Source organism: Stomoxys calcitrans, chromosome 3, assembly GCF_963082655.1.
Source record: "Stomoxys calcitrans chromosome 3, idStoCalc2.1, whole genome shotgun sequence".
In the NCBI taxonomy this organism is placed as follows: domain Eukaryota; kingdom Metazoa; phylum Arthropoda; class Insecta; order Diptera; family Muscidae; genus Stomoxys; species Stomoxys calcitrans.
The window spans coordinates 195,125,496-195,149,843 of NC_081554.1; the positions used below are offsets into that span (position 1 = coordinate 195,125,496).

General features: G+C 37.9%; 1 protein-coding gene and 1 long non-coding RNA gene across 4 annotated transcripts in view; one reads left to right on the forward strand and one right to left on the reverse strand.

Annotated features, from left to right (window-relative positions):
• The first annotated feature begins 4,146 nt into the window (after window positions 1-4,146).
• Window positions 4,147-24,348, forward strand: part of LOC106082331 (sodium/potassium-transporting ATPase subunit beta-2) — a 38,637-nt gene continuing 18,435 nt past the window's right edge. Inside the window, exons 1-2 of one of the 3 annotated variants that reach the window (XM_013244897.2) lie at window positions 14,166-14,373; window positions 15,473-15,785. In XM_013244897.2, the coding sequence (XP_013100351.1) occupies window positions 15,635-15,785 (151 nt within the window). In that variant the 5' untranslated portion in view covers window positions 14,166-14,373; window positions 15,473-15,634. Of the gene's footprint in view, window positions 4,732-14,165; window positions 14,374-15,141; window positions 15,355-15,472; window positions 15,786-24,348 lie in introns of those variants that run through there. The other 2 variants (XM_059364784.1, XM_013244975.2) reach the window with 2 other exon arrangements.
• The window catches only part of LOC131995763 (uncharacterized), a 71,702-nt gene continuing 51,987 nt past the window's right edge, over window positions 4,634-24,348 (reverse strand). Inside the window, exon 2 of the long non-coding RNA XR_009397611.1 lies at window positions 4,634-4,780. This is a non-coding gene — a long non-coding RNA (uncharacterized LOC131995763). The remainder of the gene's footprint in view (window positions 4,781-24,348) is intronic.

Genomic DNA, 24,348 nt, shown 5'->3' on the forward strand with positions numbered 1-24,348 from the left:
TCTCAAAAATTTAACAATGTACTTACTTGTACTTATTAGACCACTCAATGTCCGTGCCGAATTTGGTCCAAATCGGACTATATTGCGATATGGCTGCTATCGGGGCATAAATTATGCATTTTTCATCGGATTATGACAAAACTTGGTTTACATATATACACGCATTTTTATTTGATTATTCGAACCATACCTCTGTCAAACCGGCAAAAATTATAGCTTCCAGGAAACGAACAAGGATAGTCGAGACACCGGTTTATATGGTGACCAATTGAAACTTTACTTAATACAGTTGTTGAAGGTCATAACATAACTCTATGTGCAAAATTTTAGCCAAATCGGAAAAAATTGTGGCTTCCAGGGGCTCAAGAAGTCGAATCGAGAGATCCGTTTATATGGGAGCTTTATCTTAATCTGAACCGATATGGCTCATCATCAATAGTAAGTATCTGTGCAAAATTTCAAGTGGCTTGCTTGACGCGTTCGAGGTAGTATGCCTTGGAAAAACTTCGGACTTCGCTATAAATGGAGGTCTCTTATCATTGAGCTTAAACTTGAATCAGACAGCACTTATTGAAGTTTGCCCCTGTTTCTTAATGGAATGTTCGTGGGCAAATTTGCATTTGCATATGATCTTGCAAACGTGCCTCTGGGAAGTCTCCTCAGATTCGTGGACATCCAGCACACGCATGCGCATACGTGCTTTTGTCAAGGATAGGTGTTGACCCTCCGCTCTTCCGGTTTCTTTAAACGTAAATAACGTCTGGATCTGACCCGAGGACTCAAGTCTTCTTCTTCTCTGTTTACAGGGTGTCTCAATGGGTCAGACTGGCCTTCGAGTGAGTTCACCTATGGTGGACTACCCATTCAATCTTAAACTGATACTATCCGATGCAGGGAAAAACTGACTCCCGCATCCTTAGCTGCCTTTGCTGTCTAAATATGTCTAGCTACGCTAATGACAACGACACTTCTGGCGATCCCCACCGCGATCATGTTTATGTATCGGCATCGAAACTAGAGCTGGCAAAATATCGATATTTTTCTTATCAAAGTTAAATTTTTTGCAATATTAAACAAAAATAAGAGAACAGATACTGAAAGCGACCCATAAGATACATTGCGCCTATAGAGGGCGCAATTTTCAACAGATTGGGCTAAAATTTTGTGCAATGATTTCTCTCATGACTTCCAGCAAATTAACGAAAGTTAAGATACTATAGATATTTATTATTAGATAAATCGAAAATATCAAATTTCACGGTTATCGATAGTTTGCCAGCTCTAATCGATACAGGTCACTATTGGCCAAACACTGATTCTCCTGCGCAAAACCTGTATCCTTAGCAGATCAACCATATTTTCGTACCGGGATCGATACAGGTCGCTCCTTGCCAAAGACTGTTTCTCCTCTGTAAATTTGTGGCTACAACAACAACGCTTTGCCGCCAGAGAAGTGACTGATCCAAACATATATGCCAGTTTATTTAACTGTCAATTTATTGAGTCGACAGTCGGCGATGTAAAGTGCATTTCGTGGCATACGTTATCTCTGAGCCAATGCACAACCATCACATATTACCGTTGACAATATTTCAAACGTCATCCGCAACGCCAAACGTCCAAAGTGCTGGGCCCCTATGGAATATCTACACTTATACTAAACAAAATGCATACTCCGGGAGTTGGATACAAAAATGTTGGTTTCCCAGGATGGGAATGATTATTCAATTTGAATTATTTCAACATTATTTAGAATCGGCAAAAGGAATCTGGGCACTTTAATTGGAACGGTCCATAGTGATTTTGTAGATAGATTAGTGGGTTTGTCCGGGCGTGTAAATAGATGATTTGTGTCATGGAATCCTGCACGCAAAGCAGATATCAGAGATGGTATCGTCTAAACGTAAGAGATAAGATTGAGTTTTTTTTATCAAATCCGGATCTCAATTGGGCCAGAACAGCTCAGCTTTTTCTAGGTGAAACTTTCTCGTCATCGGTAATAGGTGGTGTGTGTCCTCCAAGGACTACATATACATTCATCATAGACTGTATCATACCATCCGAAAGTATGAAGCTCTTCAAGCTGCAACCCCGCTCTCTATAGGAAATGTTGTAAATGGATCGATGAGATGTTGTAGGATCGCCTCTCTAATCATCCCTTTGTTTCTCCTAACATGTCGCGGAGGTGCTTCTAGTTTAGTGAGTTGGAAATTCGGGTGATTCTCCTGGTGTCAGCTTAGGAGATACTGTTTAGGGAGAAGGTCACAATGATATTTATTTGTAAAGATCTTGGTCCCACCGTACAGATGGCCGATGTTTGTCATCTGTAGGCAGCCCGTGATGGTCCTCAGGGCTGCGTTGTGACAAGATAGGTATGTAACAAGGTTTCTATCATTGCGTACGTCTCACTTTTGGCCTCTACGTTGGCGTCGGGTACGAGTACGAGCATTTCCCTACTGGTCGACCAATCGCTTTTTAAGTAGTTAATAAATTCTTTTTCCCCATAACTCAAGTGCTGTCTGCCAAAGATTGAAGGATTTCTGATTCTTGCCTTAAAGCAGACTGCAATAATATGTGCTGCCGATGAAAAGTTGCAGCTAAGTTGGTTAGGCGAAGCTCATCAAGTTCATCTGGTAATTTCAATACTACAATCGGAGAATTTTGTCTCATGATGGGTATTCCACCAGCCCGGATGAAGCGAGTGGCTGCCGTAACAATGGAGAACCTTTTCTCTGAAGAGGTGGTAGTCAGCTGAATATGTTTTCGGTATGGTCTCTGTAATATGACCAGCCCCTTATTTGACATACCAGACCAGTTTTCTGGTTTGACATACCTTCGTCGTTTAGAGACTATGAAATCATTTCGTCGATGATTTTGGAAAGTGGTCAGGAGCGGGCGTGACAAACATTTGCCATGTCGTGAATTTTTACATGAAGTGTTTTATTTTGACTTCCAACAACTGTGTTAAGTATTGTCTAAATCAGTCCATATCCTGATATAGCCGCCGATCTCCCGATTAGAGTTTTTGGGATTCTAAAGGGCGCAACTCTTATCCAATATGGTTAATATTTTGCATTTGTCGTTTTGGTATGACTTCCAACTACTGTTAGTGATTTGGAGGTTGTTGTTTTTCTATGACTGGTGTGTTTCTATTTGAAAAAGTCATTCAAAGAATTTGACAAATGCTATCCATGGAAGAGGATATATAAGATTCGACCCGGCCGAACTTGGCACGCTTTTACTTGTTATACCCTACACCACCACTGTGGTAAATGGTATTATAATTTTTTGCAACGATAAGAAGGAACCTAGGTATACCCATTGATGAGTATACCGATCGGCTTAGAATAACTTTCTGACTCGATTTAGCAGGCATATCCCTTGTTTTCTTTACAATTACATCGAATTTCATTCAATTAAACAACTTCTACAATTGAAAGGTTTTCGAATCATGTATTAAAACTGTTGAAATTTTATTACGATTCAATACCAATCACGGCCTTCAATATGTTTGGTCTTCTTACCTGGCTTGTATTCTGATCCGACACTGATCACATTGAAATTTACCAGGGACTAGAGTGTGATAATAGAAATGTACACTTGTGGCATCTGGAGTACATAAAACAAAGAGATGAACGGTGAAAATGGATGGAGCAATGGCGGGTTGGATGACGGGTTGACTGTCGTTTGGACAATCACACAAACTATCATTGCGACAATTGATGATATTTCAACGTTGACGCCATCTAAAAAATCACCATCACCGTAGCAGCAACAGCAGCAGCTTAAACCGTAGAAATTATCTCTGATTAAGAACGACGCATGAGTGCTGTAAACGCAGCCGTTGCTTATTGTATGGCTGAGATTCTGTGGGGCAAACTTGTACATTTGTGGCAGTTCGTTCTAATTCAGTTTTTTTGATACAAAATATTTTTTATTAACTTCAGCTATTGTGTAAAGAGAGAAAGAAGATAAAGGGAATACGAAAAAAAAAAGTAAATTTTTTATGTGCGAATAGAAGCAGAGCTTCCAAATCCATGATTGAAGCAGCCAGCGGCTAATCGGACAACGTCCACCGACAACCATTACTTGGGATCTCCTATGTGGCGGCAGCGTCAAGTGACCGCTAACAGTGACTTGAATTAGTGCGACGACAGTGGACAGCATTCATAGAACTGAAATCGGGAAGTGTTGATCATTCGTTTGTGTGTGGAGTCCTGAGTAGCACGCGCGGCTCGGTTTCTTCTTAAAGCTGGAAACAAGCTAGCAAAGAGGCATTTTTTCTGCCACTCGGACTTAAGAAACCCAAAAGAACAAAATCCAGCAGCTACTTAAAGACATTCTAAAAGAAACCAAAAATTTAAAAAAAAAAAGAAAAAACGAACGAATCGTCTCAATCAATCGTCTAATCCTAGATTCTCTAATCCCTCGTCTAACGATTTCGTTGTCTTTGTGTAAAGCGCGTCTACGCTGCCATTTCAAAAGTCATAAATTCGCGCAACGTCTTACGCTTGACGGATTATCGTCCTCAACGCGGCACCCATCACACTCGTTCACGTGTCAAGGACTTATTTTTCAACTTCACCATGCCGACCGTTGCCGAGGAATCCATAGATGCCTTCCAGAACTACTATGCCCGTCCACCAGAGAGGCCCAAGAAGAAATCCTTCAAGCAGATGGTCTATGACAATGAGACACAGGAATATTTTGGCAGAACCGTTGAAAGCTGGGGTAAGTTGGCAAGCGGTGCCGGAAAAAAGGATTAAAATCAGGCATTTAGCTGAAAACAGAAAGAAGAAAAAAAAAACAAAAAATTTGTATAAAATACAACAATGGATAATTTCGTAAGGCAAATATATCACATTTCCGCTGAAAGTGCATTTAAATTCGTTATATTTTCTCATATGGCTTTTCGAAGCCATGACAGTTTTATTCGCCAAATGAGTAAAGAAATCAAATACTCGACAGCAATAATTTACACGAGCATGTCGAGCACTAAATCTTTAGAACGACTTGTGGTTGTCTCATTTATTCTGGTTGGTGAAAGGGGGGCCTGAGAGGCTGCGGGCGGGGGAGGCAGCAGCAGGGTTTGAGACGGATTATTCTGAAGTGATATCAATTAGATAATTGTCTCTGTGCCGAGATTTAAGTGTGATTTTCCATTATGCCTCTGACACTGTGACCTCTGCATTCGAAATTATTTTGTTGTCGTCTGTTTTCAATGGAATCACTTCAAAGTGTGTGGGTTGTTGCTTTTTTTTTTGTAGATGTGCGAGTATATGTAGGCCCCTTTTCTACCACTACTACTAAGCAAATGTGTCACGGAGCTGTGATGGAGAAGCGCTAATGGCAGATGATGATGACAATGTTGTTGATTATGTAATTCAAGATCTTTGAAATATGCAAAAGTTGAAGAAAACAAAGACATTTTATTTGGATGGGTCTAGAAGCATAGTGTGATTATTGTTACGCTTGCGCAGCTATGGCTTAATAAATGTCAAGTTTAACAGTCATTAGGAAAGGTAATAAAAAAACTACTAAAAAGGCAGTGCTTTTTTCAAATCGGTAGATCAGAATATGAGCTCAAGATATATAATCAAAAGCCACAGTAGTGCAGAAGTCAACGACGATGAATGCCCGAATTCGACTCCTGGCGACAACATCAGACAAAATTTTCAACGGCGGTTATCCTCTGAACATTTGTGAGGTACTACGACATATGAGGTATTATGCTATGTAAAAGCTTCAACCCAAAGGAGGGGAGGCACTACGGCATACAGTTTGGACCCGGCTATAAAAAAGAGGTCCCTTATCATTAAGCTGTAACTTGTGCTGTGTGCTGTCAGAACACATTGATATCTGAGAAGTTTGCTCCTGTTCCGTAATGGAGTGTTCATGGGTAAATTTGCAATCTGTATTGTATATGAAACTAATATTAGGGAGGCAAATGTAAATCGTAACAAATTAAAAGGCATTAAGTTCGGGCCGATCTTTGAATACCTTCCGGGCCGATCTTTGGATACCTTCCACCTACCACCTAACGTCCATACTATGTAAAGAGTGATTTTTTAAGAGCAATAGGACAGTTGTTGAAAGTCGTAACAAAACCCTACATGCTAAATTTCAGCCAAATCGGATTAAAATTGCGGCTTCCAGAGGCCCAAGAAGCCAAATTGGGAGATCGGTTTGTATCGTATTCGGCACACTGGTTGGAAGTCGTAACAGAACACCGCATGGAAAATTTCAGCCAAATTGGACAAAACTTGCGGCTTGTAAGGACTCAAGAAGTCAAATCGGGATATCGGTTTATATGGGAGCTATAATCAGGTTATAGACGGATTTGGACCATATTTGTCACAGTTGTTGAAACACATAACAGAACACTACATGCTAAATTTTAGCCAAATTGGACAAAAACTGTTGCTTGTATAGGCTCAAGAAGTCAAATCGGGAGATTGGTTTATGTGGGAGCTATATTAGGTTATGGACCGATTTGGAACGCACTCAACACAGTGGTTGGAAGTCATAGCTTACCATTATATGCAAAATTTCAGCCAAATGGGACAAAAATAGCGGCTTGTAAGGGCTCAAGAAGTCAAATCGGGAGATCGGTTTATATGGGAGCTATATCGGGTTATAGACTGATTTAGATCGTACTTGACACAGTTGTTGGAAGTCGTAACTGAAGACCGCATGCAAAATTTCAGCCAAATCGGATAAAAATTGCGGCTTGTAAGGGCTCAAGAAGCCAAATTAGGAGATCGGTTTATATGGGAGCTATTAAGGTTATAGGAGGCTACCGTAGCGCCGAGGTTTACATGTCCGCCTATAACGCTGAACGGCTGGGTTCGAATCCTGGCGAGACCATAAGAACAATTTTTCAGCTGTGGTTTCCCCCTCCTAATGCTGGCAACAATTGTGAGTTACTATGCCATGAAAAACTTCTCTACAAAGAGGTGTCGCACTGCGGGACCCCGTTCGGACTCGGCTATAAAAAGGAGGCCCCTTATCATTGAACTTAAAACTTGAATCGAACTGCACTCATCGATATGTAAGAAGTTTGCCCCTGTTCCTTAGTAAGATGCTGAATGGCAAAATTTGCGATATGGACCGTACTTGCCACAGCTGTTGGAAGTCATAACGGAACATCGCTTGCAAAATTTCAGCCAAATCAGACAAAAACTGCGGCTTCCAGGTACCCAAGAAGTCAAATCGGGAGATGGGTTTATATAGGAGCTATATCTGGTTCTTGAACGATTTGAACCATACTCAACACAGTGATTGGAAATCGTAGCTGAACACTACATGCAAAATTTCAGCCAAATCGAAAAACAATTGCGGCTCAAGAAGTCAAATCTGGAGATCGGGAGCTATATCTAAATCAAAACCGATATGGCCCATATGCAATCCGCAATGACCTACATTTATAGTGCGAAATTTCAAGCGGCTAGATCTACGCGTTCGATTGCTATCGCGATCTCGACAGATGGACGGTCGGACGGACAGGGCTAGATCGACTCAGAAATTCGGGACGATCGAGAATGTATATGCTTTATGGGGTCTCAAACGAATATTTTCAGGTGTTACAAACGGAATGACTAGGTTAGTATACCCCCATTCTATGGTAGTGGGTATAAAAAGAAGAAATCAGGACTCGTCAGGGCTGAAATAGTTTTTACGTTTGAATAGAAAAAGCATTGTTTGAATGAGAGAAAATTCTGAAATCAATCGGTAAAAGTTCCAGCATAGAGCAATACGCATAACGAAAGATTTTTCGTAGGACGAACCGGATATCCAAGCAATTACAATCTGTATATTTTTAACCGAATAAATCACGTATACTCAATTTTTAATTATTTTATGACAATTAGTGGAGAAAATATATTCAAAAAAGTTCGCAATTTTTATACCCACCACCGAAGGATGGGGGTATATTCATTCCGTTTGCAACACATCGAAATATCCGATTCCAATCCTCTCTTTTTTCTTCTTTTTTTTGTCCATTAGCAGGTTAAGTTCGAAGATGGGCTGTATCAGACTATATCTTGATATAGCCCCCATATAGACCGGTCCGACGATTTAGGGTCCTAGGTCCATTAAAGACACATTTATTTTCAGATTTTGCTGAAATTTGAGTCAGTGAGTTGCGTTAGGCCCCTCGACACATTTCTGTAATTTGGCACAGATCGGTTCAGATTTGAATATAGCTGCCATATAGACGGACCTCTCGATTTAAGGTCTTGGGCCCATAAAAGTCGCATTTGTTGCCCAATTTCACGAAATTTGGGACAGTGAGTTGTGTTAGACCCTTCAACATTATTCTTTAATTTGGCTGAGATCGGTCCACATATAAATATAGCTTTCATATAGACCTATATCTCGATATAAGGGTTTGGGCTCATAAAAGGCGCATATAGTGTTCTGTTATGACTCTCAACAACTGCACCAAGTACGGTTCAATTCGGTCTATAACTAGATGTAGCTCCCATATTTTAACAGAATCCATTGTGGTGGGTTCCCAAGATTCGGCCCGGCCGAACTTAGCACGCTTTTACTCGTTTTTTTAGTAACAGTACCTCACGTTTTTAGTAAAAAGAACCATTTTGGCTTCAGAATGTCAAATCCTTGCCTGACCTAGTACCTTCAGCCTAACTTAGAATTTTCCATTCTTCGGATTGGAATACAAAATCTTTGAGCTGGCATTAATCCGTCTTAACCGGGCAAATTTAATAAAACTTCCGTTTAGCACACCTTCAGTAATTATCTTCGGAGGCTTTACTAAATGCAAACCTTGTTGCGAATTTGGTAGGATGACTTGAGGCCTAAATAGAATGAGCCCGATGAGGAGCATCGCGTTGAAAAATGCAACTCTGCAAACAAATGTCAAAATCACTTCGCAAAAGTTAACAAATTTTTAGCTTTGACGACTAAAAACACTACTTCAAGCGTGGCAGCAAAGAATAACGCTTGCTTTCAAAAGTTAAAGTTAAATTTTTTTAACTTTTCCGCATTGCTTTTGTGTGTGCAGAGTTGCATTTTTGCAATGGGACGCTCAAATACAAAGCTCATCGCGCTCATTCTGTTACGGTCTTTACGGCTGCAGCTAGTTTAGCTACAGTATAGAATATTCTTGCGAAGTTTTTTAAAATTTTTCATTTACGAGTGGTATAAGGTATAAAATAGTCTACTTCCTTTTACTTTTCCCTTTCTCCAACTGGTTTTCCCTCAAACTTGTTGCGAAAATAACTCATAATCCTCGTTCAATATGTTTTGGTTTCGAGGGTTAAAATGTATAAATTTGTCTATTTCCAGCAAAACCTGTTTTTGATGTTCCAATTTCAAAATTCTATTGCCCAACCAAAAAAAAAAGACAAACGGAGATATTCACAAATTTAATACTATTTTACAACCCTCATAGGGCTTAACATTTGGCATTCATGTTATTCATGTTTTTTACACCACAATGTCCTTCCTCTTGTCATGGTGGTGTGTTTTCCATGGATTTTCGAATTGTTGATACTCTTATTACTATCGCTCAAGTGAAGTGTTTAAAATCAACCATGGAGGGTTTAAAATAACTTCATTACTTATGGTCATTGTATCCATTTGGGAATTTAATACTGTTTCAGCCCTTCTCAATACGCAAAATGATCCTTAAGCGGTATACCTGTACGCTTAGGGAAATTTTCGTTGCTACCTGTGTCCCCATTGAGTTGAGGAGATCTGGAATTCTTCACCTTCAACCCTTAAGTATTGACCATTATCATGCTCTTTAAAAAAAAAATTGAGTCAATTGTACAACCGCTTCGAGCAAGGCGGCAACTGAGTGAGTGAGTGCTTGTCAAACAAAACCATTACAAGTGTGGTGGATAAAGTGCCGCGTGCAATTGCCATATTTAAATAAGTACGGTTATTAACGTATATTTTGAGTTGAGAGATAACAGTGTTGCCAATGCGTCAGGTAGGCTGGCGTTGGCGACTTCGTAAAAAATGTATCAAATATATGATTTTTGTAAAAGTTTTTGATAAAATGGTATATAAAAACTTGGAGCTAACGTACCTTATGACATGTCCGCATATGGCACCCAATTACTGTGTTCAAATCCTGACAAACACATTAAAACTGGTTGCAGAGTAGGTCAACCTCTTATTAAATGATACCTTAATTTTTTAGGTATTCCTTTGAACAGTAAGTCCTTTGAACATTTTTACAAATATTATGTGCGACTTTGCGATAACCGAGTTGCATAATCTAGAAGGATTAATTTTTCGATATCTGCAAGTTGATCAATTAACGCCCCACACAAAATCTCTTAAACACCCATGTAGACTGATCCGACCAAAACGGGGCTCAAATAAGAGTAGAATACGATTTTAATTTTTGGACTCACCCCCAAGAAACTCCAAACAAACAACGCATTTGGAAGTAAATTCAAATTTGCCCGCGAACAGTCCATTGGAAACACCTGAGAGAATTCTCTCATAATAACAAATTCTAAATTATTCAAAATTAAACCCAATGGAATGGTTCAATACCTTCTATTATTACGTCACTTGCCGAAATCAAAAAGTGAAAAGGTCCCATGAACATCGAGGATATCAAAATGTGCCAATAAAAACATCACAAATGTAAACAAAGAATTATTGTAAAACAAATAAAAACGTGCTAAGTTCGGACGAGTCGAATCGTATAAACCATCCAACATAGACTGCATTTTTCAACTTCTTTAAATTACTTTTCCAAAAATATATGAGTTATATCAAGTTATTGGCCGATATTTGTTATGCCGCACAAGTCGCAGAAAAATAATAAATCAGGAGATCGATTTATATGGCAGCTATATCAGGTTATGGACTGATTTAGACCATACTTGGTACAGTTGTTGCAAGTAATACCGAAGCGATATGTGCGAAATTTCCGAGAAATCAGATAAAAATTGCGCCACCTAGAAGCTATATAAGTTATAGATAGATTAAGATCTAAATTCAGTTGTTGGAAATCACACAAAAACGAAATATGCGAAAATTCAACCAAATTGGATAACAACTGCGCCCTCTAGAGGTTCCAGAAATCTCATTGGAAGATCGATATATATGGCAGCTATATCAGGATATGAACTGATTTCGACCATACCATACAACGTACAGTTGTTGGAAGTCATAACAAAATATCTCATGCAAAATTTCAGCCAAATTGGATAAGAAATGCGCCCTCTAGAAGCATAAGAATTCAAGACCCAAGATCGGTTTACATAGCAGCTATAACAAAACAAAGATTTGGCCCTATTTGGACAATCCCAACCGACCTACACTGATAAGAAGAATTTGTGTAAAATTTCAAGCGCCTAGCTTTACTCCTTTGAAAGTTAGTGTGCTTTCGACAGACAGATGGACTCACACTGTAAGACGCAATTATTATCCAATTCGGCTAAAATTTATAACATCCGTGGTAGGGAGTCGAAATATGGCTACAATATGCCCCTAAATGCCGCAATAATTATCGGATTTGGCTGAAATGTAGGGTCTCTGTTACATCCCTAGTATGTATAGTCCAAATCGGTTTATAATCTGCCCCTGAAAGCCGCAATTATTATCCTTTTTGATTGAAATGTAGTTTTCTGTTATAGCCTCCAACATCCTTGGTAAGTATGGTATAAATCGGTCTATAACGCAACCTGATATAGCTACTATATAAACCAATCTCCCGAATAGTCTTTCACGGCCTCAAAAATCTTCAATTTTGGTAGTACACTTGCGCCCTCCAACTAAGTTTAATAATGTAATTTTTTAGTAGAGTCCATGGTGGTGGGTTCCAAAGATTCGGCCTGATTATTACATTTATTTCAAATCTTCATGAAAATATAATTAACTTACAATAAATTTAGGATATATTCACATGAATTTTTCCGTCGAAAGCACATTTATTAACATAATATTTTAATATCACAGATCTTTTTATTGCAACACGGTAACTTATACTAATATTGATTGTGTCCTCTTTCAAGTTCATCTTCCTATCTACTTTTTGATGTATTCTTAAGCTTTCTAAAGTGTATCTTTTTCTCTCTTTGTTTTCTTTATCTAATATTTTGACATTTTCCAAGTCTGCTCTATATCCACTTTTCAAAATATGTTGCGCCAAAGCTGTTTTCTGTGTTCCTTTTTCAATGTCAGCTCTATGTTCTCCCATTCTTGTTTGCAGCGTTCAGTTTTGTTGTTTCTACATATACTAAGTCACAGCTTTGTTCGTCAGTTCACTTACATTCTATTTCGTAAACAACATTGCTTTGTTGCTGTTTGTTGTTTGTCGATTGGAGTTTTAATGTTGGAGAAAATTTTGTTGTTTGTTTGATTCGCTCTGTATGCATATTTTATGTTGTTTGTTTTGTTCATTAAAGCTCTTAAGCTTTTGTTATCTGTTAATCCAGGGATGTATTTGAAGCTACAATATCGTTTGGTTTCTTCATAAGTGCTGTTTAGTTTGCGTTTTATTTCGTCGAAATTTAAGTTTATTAATTAATTTGGGTGGAAAACTATTGGTTTTTAATATTTTGGTTATCGTTTTGAAATTGTCTTGATGGAATTGTTCGTCACTGATGCGGAGTACTCTGGTGATAAAACTTTAAGCGGTGTTAATTATCTGTGATTTTGGTTGTGTGCTGTGGTAATTCAAGATTCTACCAGATGCCATAGTCATCTGGTACCAATCATTGTATTAAGGTGTGATTTCTCCGTATTTTTGTTTCAAATGTAAATCGTATTTTCTGATTGTATTTGGTACGAATATCATGTAAGTCATCTTTCATAATTATCAGTAGCGTGTCATTAACATATTTGCATATGAATTTTACTGTGCTGTTGTGGTTATTTAAATCATGTATAGAATTGTCAAGAAGATCGTCTAAAACTATATCTGCTATTTTAAAGGAAAGAGGGTTTCCCATTGCCATTCCAAATATCTGGTGGTATATTTCATTGTCGTAGTTAAAATAGTTGTTATCTTTAAGGCAGTGATTGGGTGTTTGTAAGAATTTTGTTTTGAATATATTTGTGTTTTGTGTGTTTTGATAATGTCCCATTTATTCATTATTATTTTGATGGCCAAGTTTACCGGTATATTTGTAAAGAAGAAAATAACGTCAAAGGAAACAAGAATTTCATCTTGTTCTATTATTGTGTCCTTGAGTCTTAGTTTCAATTCAAACGTTTTAATTTGTTAATTATTTTAAAATTGTTTTTGATATTATTTTAAACAAATCCACTGGCCATGTTTGCTTCTTTCATATTTTTGTGCTAAAAAAGGTCAAAATTAGTTTTTCCTATGTTATTGCCATCACTGTCGTCAATGGTTTCTTACCACTTCACCACTTTAGTGTTTAGCAGCTTAAACCCGGAATTCAACATACACACTCACACACACACACTCCAATGAAGTGTTATAAACAGCAGAGCACTTGGGTGTCTGAGGCCATAGCCAAAGTGCTGTTGAGTAAACAACAATTACAAAGCCAACAATACAAAATGTCTAAAATGTATCTTAAAGATACATGCATGGCTAAGGAGAGAAATACAGAGAGAGTGTAAATGAGTTATTTTGTAACAGACCAAGGGCCAAGTGGTTAAAAGACAAACTGAGTTAATAAACGATCTGCTATTACAAACTCTCTCTCTCATGCTCTCTTGTTTGGTGTATGTTTGAAATGCAAACATTTGAGTTAAGCCAAAGGGTGCGGCGTTTAATAACCATTGACAATGGGGTCTAGGCTTGGGGTGTTTGGGGAGGGGACACTAGACACATGTGACAATTTTACATCAATTTGAGTTTAATTTGTGCAAATGTTACTCAATGATTACTACGGTTGCTTCTCTATCAGTTTATAGACGGTGTGTCAGTTGCAATATTTAAGCAATTGCACTGGTGGTCTGCCAACTTTAATACGATATTAACCACTCGGCTGGGCTGAGGTGGTGAGAGTCTGCCAGTTTCACCAAAGAACCAAAAATTTGTGGTGTGGCACATACGGGTGCACATGCTGCTGTTATCTGTTCTCTTTAACTCTTCTTGTCGGGTGGTGTTTTGAGTCGAGAGTTGAGTTGAGTTGGCCTTTTTGTGTTTTGTGTTTCATCAAATTCAACGTGGTGGTTATGGCTGAGAACCGTCTGTCAGCTATGTCGCGACTTAGATACTGGTTTTGAATTTCAGTGTGCTACGACGAGTGTTTGTTTTGAAACGCGCTAACCCCAGCAAGACAAACGACAACGATCAGACTTGAGGCTTGCTTGAGTCAGCACAAAAGCAAAACACAAAAAGAAAATAGTGGTGTAGAGTGGCTTTAACAAACATATAAAATAATATTAAAAAGAAAGAAAAAAGTATAAAGGAAAAATCCTAAATTAAAGAAATTATACCATAAGAAATTACAAAAATTAAAAGTAGTTCAGTTTAACGCTGCTTGGCATACCTAAAGTGTTTAAGCCTATCTTAAGGCAAAGTTGGCCATCTTGGCCTTAACTTGTGAAAAGAGTTGGTTTTGCTTTCCCAACTCTCCCGAATAAGGTGTGGCTGTTTGTGTCTCAGCCGCCTAAGACAGAAAATATGTGAATGAATTTTTTTTAGAAAATCAATAAAAAAAATGAGGAGTGACTTATTTTTAAATAAAGAAAAAAAAACATTTGAAGTATTGTACCAAAAAAAACAAATGTTATAGAGGCATCTTTCAATTTTACTCATATGCGTGCTTTGCATCTTTATGTTGTTGTTTTGCAGCCATTCCGATAATGATGATCGCGTTTGGCTATGACTATTTACCCTAAAGCCATTTAACGTTTTTGTTTATTTTTGTTGTTGTTTTTAGATTTATTTGCTGCATTGCCTTTTTTTAGCTTTGTATGGCCAATATCAGCGCCGAAAGCCAAAAGCCAAACTGCAGGCATATGTCCCAAAGAAAAGCAATAACAAAAACAACATACCAACAAAATATCACAGACTTTTACATTTGGCCATGAAAGCAAAATATAATTTTTCCGTGTAAAATTTTCGATTAAAAATGCTGATCAAGAATAGTTGCAAAAGTGCGCGCGATCGTGAGTGATCACACAAAACAAAAATTATCTTCGTAGCCAACGAAATCAGTGCTGCGAAAAGAATTTTTTTAAGTTTAAAGTTTTAAACTTTTGTTTTTGTCTTGATTTTTTTGGTTTTGTGTTTACCTTAAGTCTCTTCTGCTTCTTCTTCTTATACATTGGAATTTCAAGCTAAGCCCATATCTCTCAAAACACCATCAAACCAAACACCTTCAAAAAAAAAAGCCCAACAAAAGAGAGTTGCTGGCTTACTCTCCCATAAAGAAAAAAGTACAGTGTTTACCAACCAAAATTAGAGAGAGAGTGTGTGTTATGGTCAATGTTATTAAGTGAACCCTTAACAGTGCTTTTCAATAATAAAAAAAATATTTTTAAAATTTTCCTTTAGTGATTATGCAATAATCTTATAGCAAAAGCTTTAAAAATAGCAAAGGAACCCTTTTTAATTCACAAAAAAAATCCCTTTACGAAACAAAAGTATTGGAAAATATTTATAAAAATAAAAAGTTTTAACATTTAAGCAAGTTACCAAAAATCACAACTCTACAAAATGTCCAAACCACGACCCATGATGCAACCGCACCATCACTCCAGCCTCGAGGAGGAATTCCAAATTCGCCGCAAGGAATCCTTTCACTGGGGCCCATTTCTATACAATTCCGAAAAGGGCACTGTTATGGGCCGGGATAAGAAATCATGGGGTAAGTTAAAGGAAAATGGGGGAGTGATTTTAAAACCAAATCCACATATATTTTTTTGAAATTCGCAAACAAATACTTTTTGATTGACTGCCTTTGGTAGTTATACTGAAATTCGAAAAAATAAAAATTAAAATGTTTTTCGCTTTTTTGATGTCAAGACCCTTGACACTCCAGCCTGGGGTCTGACCCTTGACTTCAACCCCAGAATGGAGTCGAACTCTGAGTAGGATTATAAAAACCGGTTTGAAGTCTAGTCAAGCTTACTCCAACTCCAAACCAGTCACCTATTCCGGCTTGATACTCCGACTTCAAAACCTCGACTCCGCAGTCCTGATCGGGACATTGAATTATTTATGAACTTAAACTGGTTCAAAATGCCATTAGAACTCACTAAGCAAATTTCAATGAAATTTTCGTAAAACTTCATTGACATTTTGTTTTTCAAGGTTCTCTCATTGAAAGATTTAAGAAAAAAATTTGTTGAAATTAAGACAAGACAAGGGCGCTCCTGTAGCCTTGTTGGTAGCGTGCTTGGATTACCAGTGCAGGGATCATGGGTTCGATTCCCGCCAGAAGCCTTGGTCTGTCGCTACTGTGGTATCACAATGAACTTCAAATTGTCTAAGTGAGTCTGTAAAGGGCTGCCACTCTTACCTAACCTAACCTAAGACAAGACAAATTCCCCTAAAGACTGGTATAATTTTCGTTTTTTTGCCGTTGAAAACCCATGCTTTTTGGGATTTTTTTTTTTGTCAAAGTCATTAAAATGCACTTATTTTCGGAAAATGCTCATAAAAGGTTAAGAATATAAGTTTTATGTTGTAAAAATATAGTGGATTAGGAAAAAGACAAAATTTAAAAAAAAAATTTTTTTTCTTGATTTTTCGAACATATTCTAGATTCTATATTAAAAGACTTATTGAGCCCTATTTTAAAACAAAAGCTGCTCTGCATCGTACGCAATAGTGGTTGGGTATGTAGAGCATCTTATGGATTAAGGCAAAGGTGTTGATGAGGATACATGGCGTATCAGAAATCGAGATCCACCATGCCAGCCAAAGTGTTTTGAAGAACAGCACACATCTGTGGATCTAGGAAGATGGGTCAGCAGAGGAACCCCTCAATGAAGTGTACTGTCTCCTCTATTTTGGAATATAGACATTAGCAATATATTATTGTCTCTTGAAGACAAAGAAAATGGTCGCGTATGCTGATGACCTGGCAATTGCGGTTAGGGGAACGCTTCCCAGCACTCTAAGAGATATACTTCAGGAAGCTCTAACTGCAACGGCAAAGTGGGCTGCTGAAAGTGGTCTGAGTATAAGCAGGAGATACAAGTTGCGTACAGTGGCATCTGCCTCCTTGGAAGGAGAGAATGTTCCATTTACAGAAATCGCAAAATACCTGGGTGTTTTGCGGGACAGGAAATTGAACTTCAAATCCATCATTTTGGAAATGGCAAGAAAGGCCACTCTTGCCCTATACACCTGCAAGAGAGCCTTTGGCAAAAGTTGGGGACTTAGACCGCCTGTCATGCAATGGGTATATACTGCAGTTGTTAGACCTATAATGCTATATGGTGTTGTGGTCTGGTGGACGCCGCTTCAAAAATCCACCTCCTCTACTGGTGGACGCCGCTTCAAAAATCCACCAATACTTAACCGGATCCAAAGGATGGCTTGTTTGTGCATCACAACCGCACTGAGGACAACATCATCTGATGCACTGAATTTAAAGCTACATCTTATGCCTCTGGACATTGTAGCTACCCAAATTGCAGCGACCACTACCGTGAGGTTATGGGAACTTACTCATTGGTCATTTGGCGGCTACGGATACTGTGTTATCCTTCATACAATATCCCATGTTCCAGGCAGTGAGGATTACACCCTAACTGAGCCGTTTTTTGACAAGAATTACTGTACCACTATTCCATTGCCACCAAAAGATAAACCGATCTCCTGATTTGATGTTCGCTATTACATTTTCATGTTTTCTTACTGCGCAATAAGAAAAGATTGAATAACAAGACCCAAAGTTTCATTCGATGAGCATGCTTCTACCATTGCACTGCTCACTAATTAGTGAGTAGATGGAGGCATTATTCTTTTGGTGGCATCGCAAGCTGATGAGGCCTTTGGCAAATGCCGAAATAGCGATCCTTGCAGCCCGCACCCAATACATTTAACACACCACAAATTTTAATAAATTTATATATGAAAGTTCATCAAAATCGGACAAGGGAATTGGGGATATGGCTTTTATGAATAATGACCGATAAGTGTTTGCAATGGAAAAGGAAAGCTAGAGAACACAATATACCAATCTTTGTAGGACGCGGTTCGTCCTTTGTTAAATTGAACTTTATCAACCACATTAGGTATCGAGCCTTCAAGGGTCATACATTGCTAGGTCATACTTATAGCGAATATGCCGCAAAAACGTGTACACGATGTGAGTACGACGCTAACTCTGTTTGATACCTTTTACACTAGCTGCTCTTTTTAAGCACATGTGTTTTTGTTGTATTGATTTTCTTTTCTTGCTCTTACAACTACAATTGCTTCCATGGTATACACATGTTATATGGGCATCTTTGGGAAGTTTTAAATTGCAAATTTGCCATGAACATTCCCACTGGCAAAGTTACTCGCACTCGACTTCCAGTGCCATCTCAGATGAACAAGTCTCTTATCGTTGCCTCGTTTATCCGGCGGTAGTATGACCTGCTTCTATCTTCTACCCACTGGCCTATCACTTTAAGTCTCATAACCGCTGTGACTCTTCCATACCTAATCTGTATGTCAATGCTCGGACATCTAGAATAGTCTACAAAGTGTCCAACATCTGTGGAACTTCTCAGTCCGCCCCTGTATTTGACACTACCAGTGCAGCTTCCCATCGAAGATCACTCCCAAAAATTTTTTCGGATATCGATGTAGTTCATTTGTGAAAACATGGTTCCTCGAATTGGCCCACCTTTATCTTCTTCGATGACAACATACCCTTAGTCGTACGCCGTCTTCCTTTTACCCTACCTGTATATCTGATTCGGACTTCTACCACTTTAAGTAGTTTTAAGAAGTATTATTACAATGTCTGCTTGCATACCTCACAAATGTAGCCAGCATTTGTAAAGGAATAACCACAGCTGATCATTTTTCTGATGTTCACGACGGGATTTTAACCCAGGCATTCGGCGTCTAGGCGGACATGGTAACCTCAGCGTACCGATGACCTCCAACTCAACTCTCCTATCTATGGTTAAGTATGTTATCGAATGAAAGGTTTTGGGAGAAAATGTCTGCCTACACTCAACGCCTAGATTCATACCCGTCGAGGATGTCAGAAAATGTTGCTAACAATGCAAAGATGATAAAAAATTTTTCAGCGGTTTTAACTCCTTTACAATGCTGGCAACAATTGTTATATATTCAACCATGTAAATTTCTCTATGAAAGAATGTCGCTCAGCAACACGCAGCTTGGGCTCACTACGAAGCAAGCTGTTTAGACACATTGAGCTTAGAGTAGAATCGGATAGCACTTATTGATTAGAGAAGTTGTCGCATTTCTTTAATGGAATACGTTACATATGCTATGCAAAGGCTTCGTCAATCATAAACCGCACAGTGGGAGAAAATTGAAAAAGAAAACTAATAAAAAATATGCCATGTGAGAACGGGTAGAGATATTTCTTTAAAATACTTAGAATGGTTAGGAATGGTTAGAGCTAAGGTGTTATCGAGATCACGTGCAAAATTTTAAGGCCCTAGATTGTTTGGACGACTCCTGGCAGGCCCCTTAAGTTGGTCACCTGGTCGTTTCATTTCGAAAAATTGTTCAGACTGCAAAATCTTCATTTTTCAAAAGTGCTCAAAAACCCCAACAAAAAGTCCGCTTGAGATATATAATATCCCCACTGGTTTCAGCTCCTACATTTCCAAATTTCAAAGAAATATCTCTACCCGTTCTCAAATTGTTTATCTTTTTTTTTCGATTTTCTCCCACTGTTTGAGGTAGTTCCAGCCGAACTTAGGCATTCTTACTTAATTATATTAATTTTAATATCTTATTTGTACTAATTGATCTCTGTTAAATTTATATTAATATATAATATATGTGTACATTGTCAACCTTTTCTTGTTTTTGATTCTTAATTCGATTACGAAAGAAATGCCTTTCGGTATTTTCACAACTTTGCATAATAACCCAAATGTCAAGCATCAAATAAATAATGATATTTTTTCTTGTGGCCCTAACATATTTAGAATAAAAAGTATGTTCTTGTATGTACCAATATGTCCGCACTTAAGTTTGACATAATGTGAATATTAGGGTGTAATGAAGAAGAATAAGTATTTGTAAGAAAAAACTAAAAAAAATATTCATCTCTTCCAACCAGTTGAACTATTAGAAATTTAAATCAGTTAACCCCTTAACGCTGAATGGGTAGAAGAAGACCCAAAAATAGAGCTGTCTTAGAAAAATTCTTAGTTAGGAAAGAGGTGTCAATATCGTGATTTGTGCGATTAACGAACGAAGAGGACGAACAAAACTAATTAAATGTTTTTTTTTTTTTTTTTTTGCAAAAACATGAATGGTGGACTAATAAATTAAAAGAAAAAAGATTTTTCTTAATATATAGAAAAATTTTTAAATTTTTCTTAAATTTTTTGTAACAAAAATTATTTGTTAAAAAATTGGGACGAATACTTAGAATACTTGGGAACCCACCACCACAGATTTAAACTGTACTTGGCACTGTTGCAAGAAGTCAAAATAGAACACTATGTGCAAAATTTCAGCTAAATCGGACAAAAATTGCGGCTTCCCGGGGCTCAGGAAGTCAAAACATGAGACCGGTTTATATGGGAGCTCCGATGTTGGGAGTCATAACAGAATACTATGTGCAAAATTTCAGCCAAATCGTATGAAAATTGCGGCTTCCAAGGGCTCAAGAAATCAAATCGGGAGATCGGTTTATATGGGGGCTATACCCAGAATATGATGCGGTATGGCATATTTGCAATCCCCAATGACCTACGTTAATTGTAAGTATCTGTGCAAATTTTCAAGCGGCTAGCTTTACGCTTTCGAACGCTATCGTGATTTCGACAGACGGACATGGCTAGATCGACTCAGAATGTCGAGACTATCCAGAGTGCATATACTTTATGGGGTCTTAGAGGAATATTTTGAGGTGCTACAAACGGAATGTATACCCCCATCCTATGGTGATGGTTATAAAAATACAAAAGGGGAATTCCCAAAAATTCTCCATACGGTGAAAAAGGTTTGAATAAAATTAATTTTTAGAATTTACAATTTTTCTTCAAACTTTCCAATTTGGTGATGTTTTGTAGCTTATTTGAGAGTTTTTAAAAAGCAGTAAGTTTTTTATTAAAAATGTTGGAGGCCACCGTGGCACAGATGTTAGCATGACCACCTATGTATGCCACTGGACGGATAACATAAGAAACAAATAAAAAAGTCCTAAGTTTGAATTTTGAGAACTCAGTTCAAGGGCATATGTATACTTCGCGTACTGAATTGCTTGCAACTAGAGCAAACATTTAACATTTCTAAGTGAACAACTATCAGGAAATCTGTTTATACAACGAAATTTGTTATTCAAAATTGCTAAAGTGTTTGCTAAAACAACAGGTTTTGTCTGCTGAAATGGGAAAGTAGACATTACTGTTGATTCAGCAAACATAAGGTTTCTGTTTCAGCAAACATTTTCAACTACACACAACCAAATTTGTTTTTCAAAACTTCAAAAATGTTTGCTAAAACAACAGGTTTTGTCTGCAGAAAATGGGAAAGCAGACATTACTGCTGTTTCAGCAGACATAGTGTTTTGGTAGCACTTCCAACAAATTTGTAAAGTATGGTTCAAATCGGTTCATAACCTGATATAGCTGCCATATAAACCGATTTTGGATCTTGACTACTTGAGCACCTAGAGGCCGCAATTCTAATCCGATTTTGCTCAAATTAAGATTCTGCACGGACGAACTTAGAACGATTTTATTTGTTTCTTCTAACATCTCCTTCATAATTAAGCAGCATTCATTTTCACCAAACAACTGACTTTTCAGCAGTTAGCCTGCTACTCTGAAATCGAAGTACTACTGCTACATTAGCAGCAAAATTAACTACTAATGTTCAGCAGATAGTGTTTGGTATTTTTAGCAAACTATGAGTGTATTAAAATCTGCTGTTTCAAATACAAAAATCACCTAAAATATTGAAGACATATTATCGCTGAACTAAAAAAATTGCTTTTGTTTTATTTTATGCACTTATGTATGTTTGCCTATTAGTCCGGAGATGTGTTTTGATTGATTTATGTCGTTTTTCCCAAGGGAGTCAAGCTAATGGCCATGGGAAATTAGGCTGGAAGGGAAGATACCAATTAATGCTATTTCATATGCCCCTGTTCCTTAATGGAATGTTAATGGCCAAATTTATCTTTGTAAATATCCACTGAGACACATATTTTCATCGGTCTACCGATCAGCCACTCAGTTATAAAACTTACTTAAATCTACTTTTTTCCACATTTATCTTTTGTTGCACTATGCTGCAATCTGCTGACTGCATATCTCCGTTTGCTTACTGGTAAATATCTTTTTCATGAAAATTCCTTAAATCTGCCTGTACCAACATTTTTTTCCATTTTTGTGCCACCACCTCAACTTCATGTGTTCCTTGCTGTCTCTTGAGAATATGAGAACAACAGCACTTGTGTGCCTTGCAACACCAACGTTTTGTCCCTTGTTTTGCATCCCCTGCTGTTGGAAACCCATTTACTTGCTATTTTTCGTTTGTTTCGTTCACCGCGCGTGATCTGTGGAATGTTGGTCTATTATTTATGTTTGCCTGGTACTTTTTTCTGGTCTCTCTCTTCTCTTTCATTTCATTTTAATTTACATCGACCTCATTATAAATTAAGCTGCAATAATTTTCAGCAAACAATCGACTTTTCAGCAGTCATACTGCTGTCCTGAAATTGCAAACATTTAGCTATGTCAGCAGAACTACTGTTGTAACAGCAATAAAATTATGTCAACAAGTGATGGAGGCCACCGTAGCTCAAAGGTTAGCATGTCCGCCTATGATGCTGGACGCCTAGGTTGGAATCCTAGCGAGTCCATCAGAAAAAATGTTCAGTGGTGCTTTTCTCCTCCGAATGTTGGCGACATTTGAAAGGTACTATGCCATGCATAGAAGCCATGTAAGCACTTCTCCCCAAAGAGGTGTCGCACAGCGGCATCACAATCGGCCCCTTATCATTGAGCTTAAACTTGAATCGGATTGCACTCATTGATATGTGAGAAGTTTGCCCCTGTTCCTTAGTGGAATGTTCATGGGCACATTTTGCAAATTGACATTTGTCAGCAGGCTTTCTTCAATGATATATCAGGTTATATACTGATTTGGACACTACTTACAATGGATGTTGGAAATCATAACAGAGTACTACGTGGAAATTTTCAATTCGGTTAGCAATTGTGGCTTCCCGGGGCTCAAGATGTGAAATCGGGAGATCGGCTTATATGAGAGCTATATCAGGTTATGCACCGATTCGGAGCACACTTGGCACGATTATTGAAAGTCGTAACAGAACACCACTGAAAAGTTTCAGCTTAATCGGGTTATAATTTCGTCTTCTAGGGGCTCAAGAATTCAAGTCGTATGACCACAGGGACGGACGGATGGACATATGGACGAACGAATGTAGCGAGAGCGACTCTGAATGTTAAGACCTTACGGGGTTGCAGATCAATATTGCGAGGTGGTACAAATGGAACGTCCAGATTAATACACCCCCAACCAATGGTGGAGGGTAAAGAATTTGTCAACGGTGGTTGTGCCTCCACATATATTGGCAACATTTCTACATCGGCTAGGAAGACCCTTATCATTGGCAAGCGGAAAATAAGCAAGAGCATATTTTTTTCGGTGTGCCAGAAGAAGGTTTTGAAAACAGCGACACACTGCGGGATAGAGTCAAAAAAAAATGGTTTATAAAAAATCTACTGTTCGAGAATGGGTAAGATATCTCTTTGAAATTTCAAAATTGGGTTGCCCAAAAAGTAATTGCGGATTTTCCATATAGTCGGCGTTGACAAATTTTTTCACAGCTTGTGACTCTGTAATTGCATTCTTTCTTCTGTCAGTTATCAGCTGTTACTTTTTGCTTGCTTTAGAAAAAAGTGTAAAAAAAGTATATTTGATTAAAGTTCATTCTAAGTTTTATTAAAAATGCATTTACTTTCTTTTAAAAAATCCGCAACTACTTTTTGGGCAAACTAGTTAGAACGGAGGTGTTAAGGAGACCATGCAGTATTTGTATCATAGAGGCTTTTTCGCAATAAATACGATTCAATTGCAACATACCATACCATGCCATTCAAGCTATCACACCTAATATGGTTGAAAAGTCTTCTAGCCATAGACGAAACGTATCCAGGAGTGGTTGGTGTGTTGCTATCTTCGTATTTCCTTTTCCAATTGCAAATAAAATATCCAATCATTAAGCTCGTCTCAAAAGG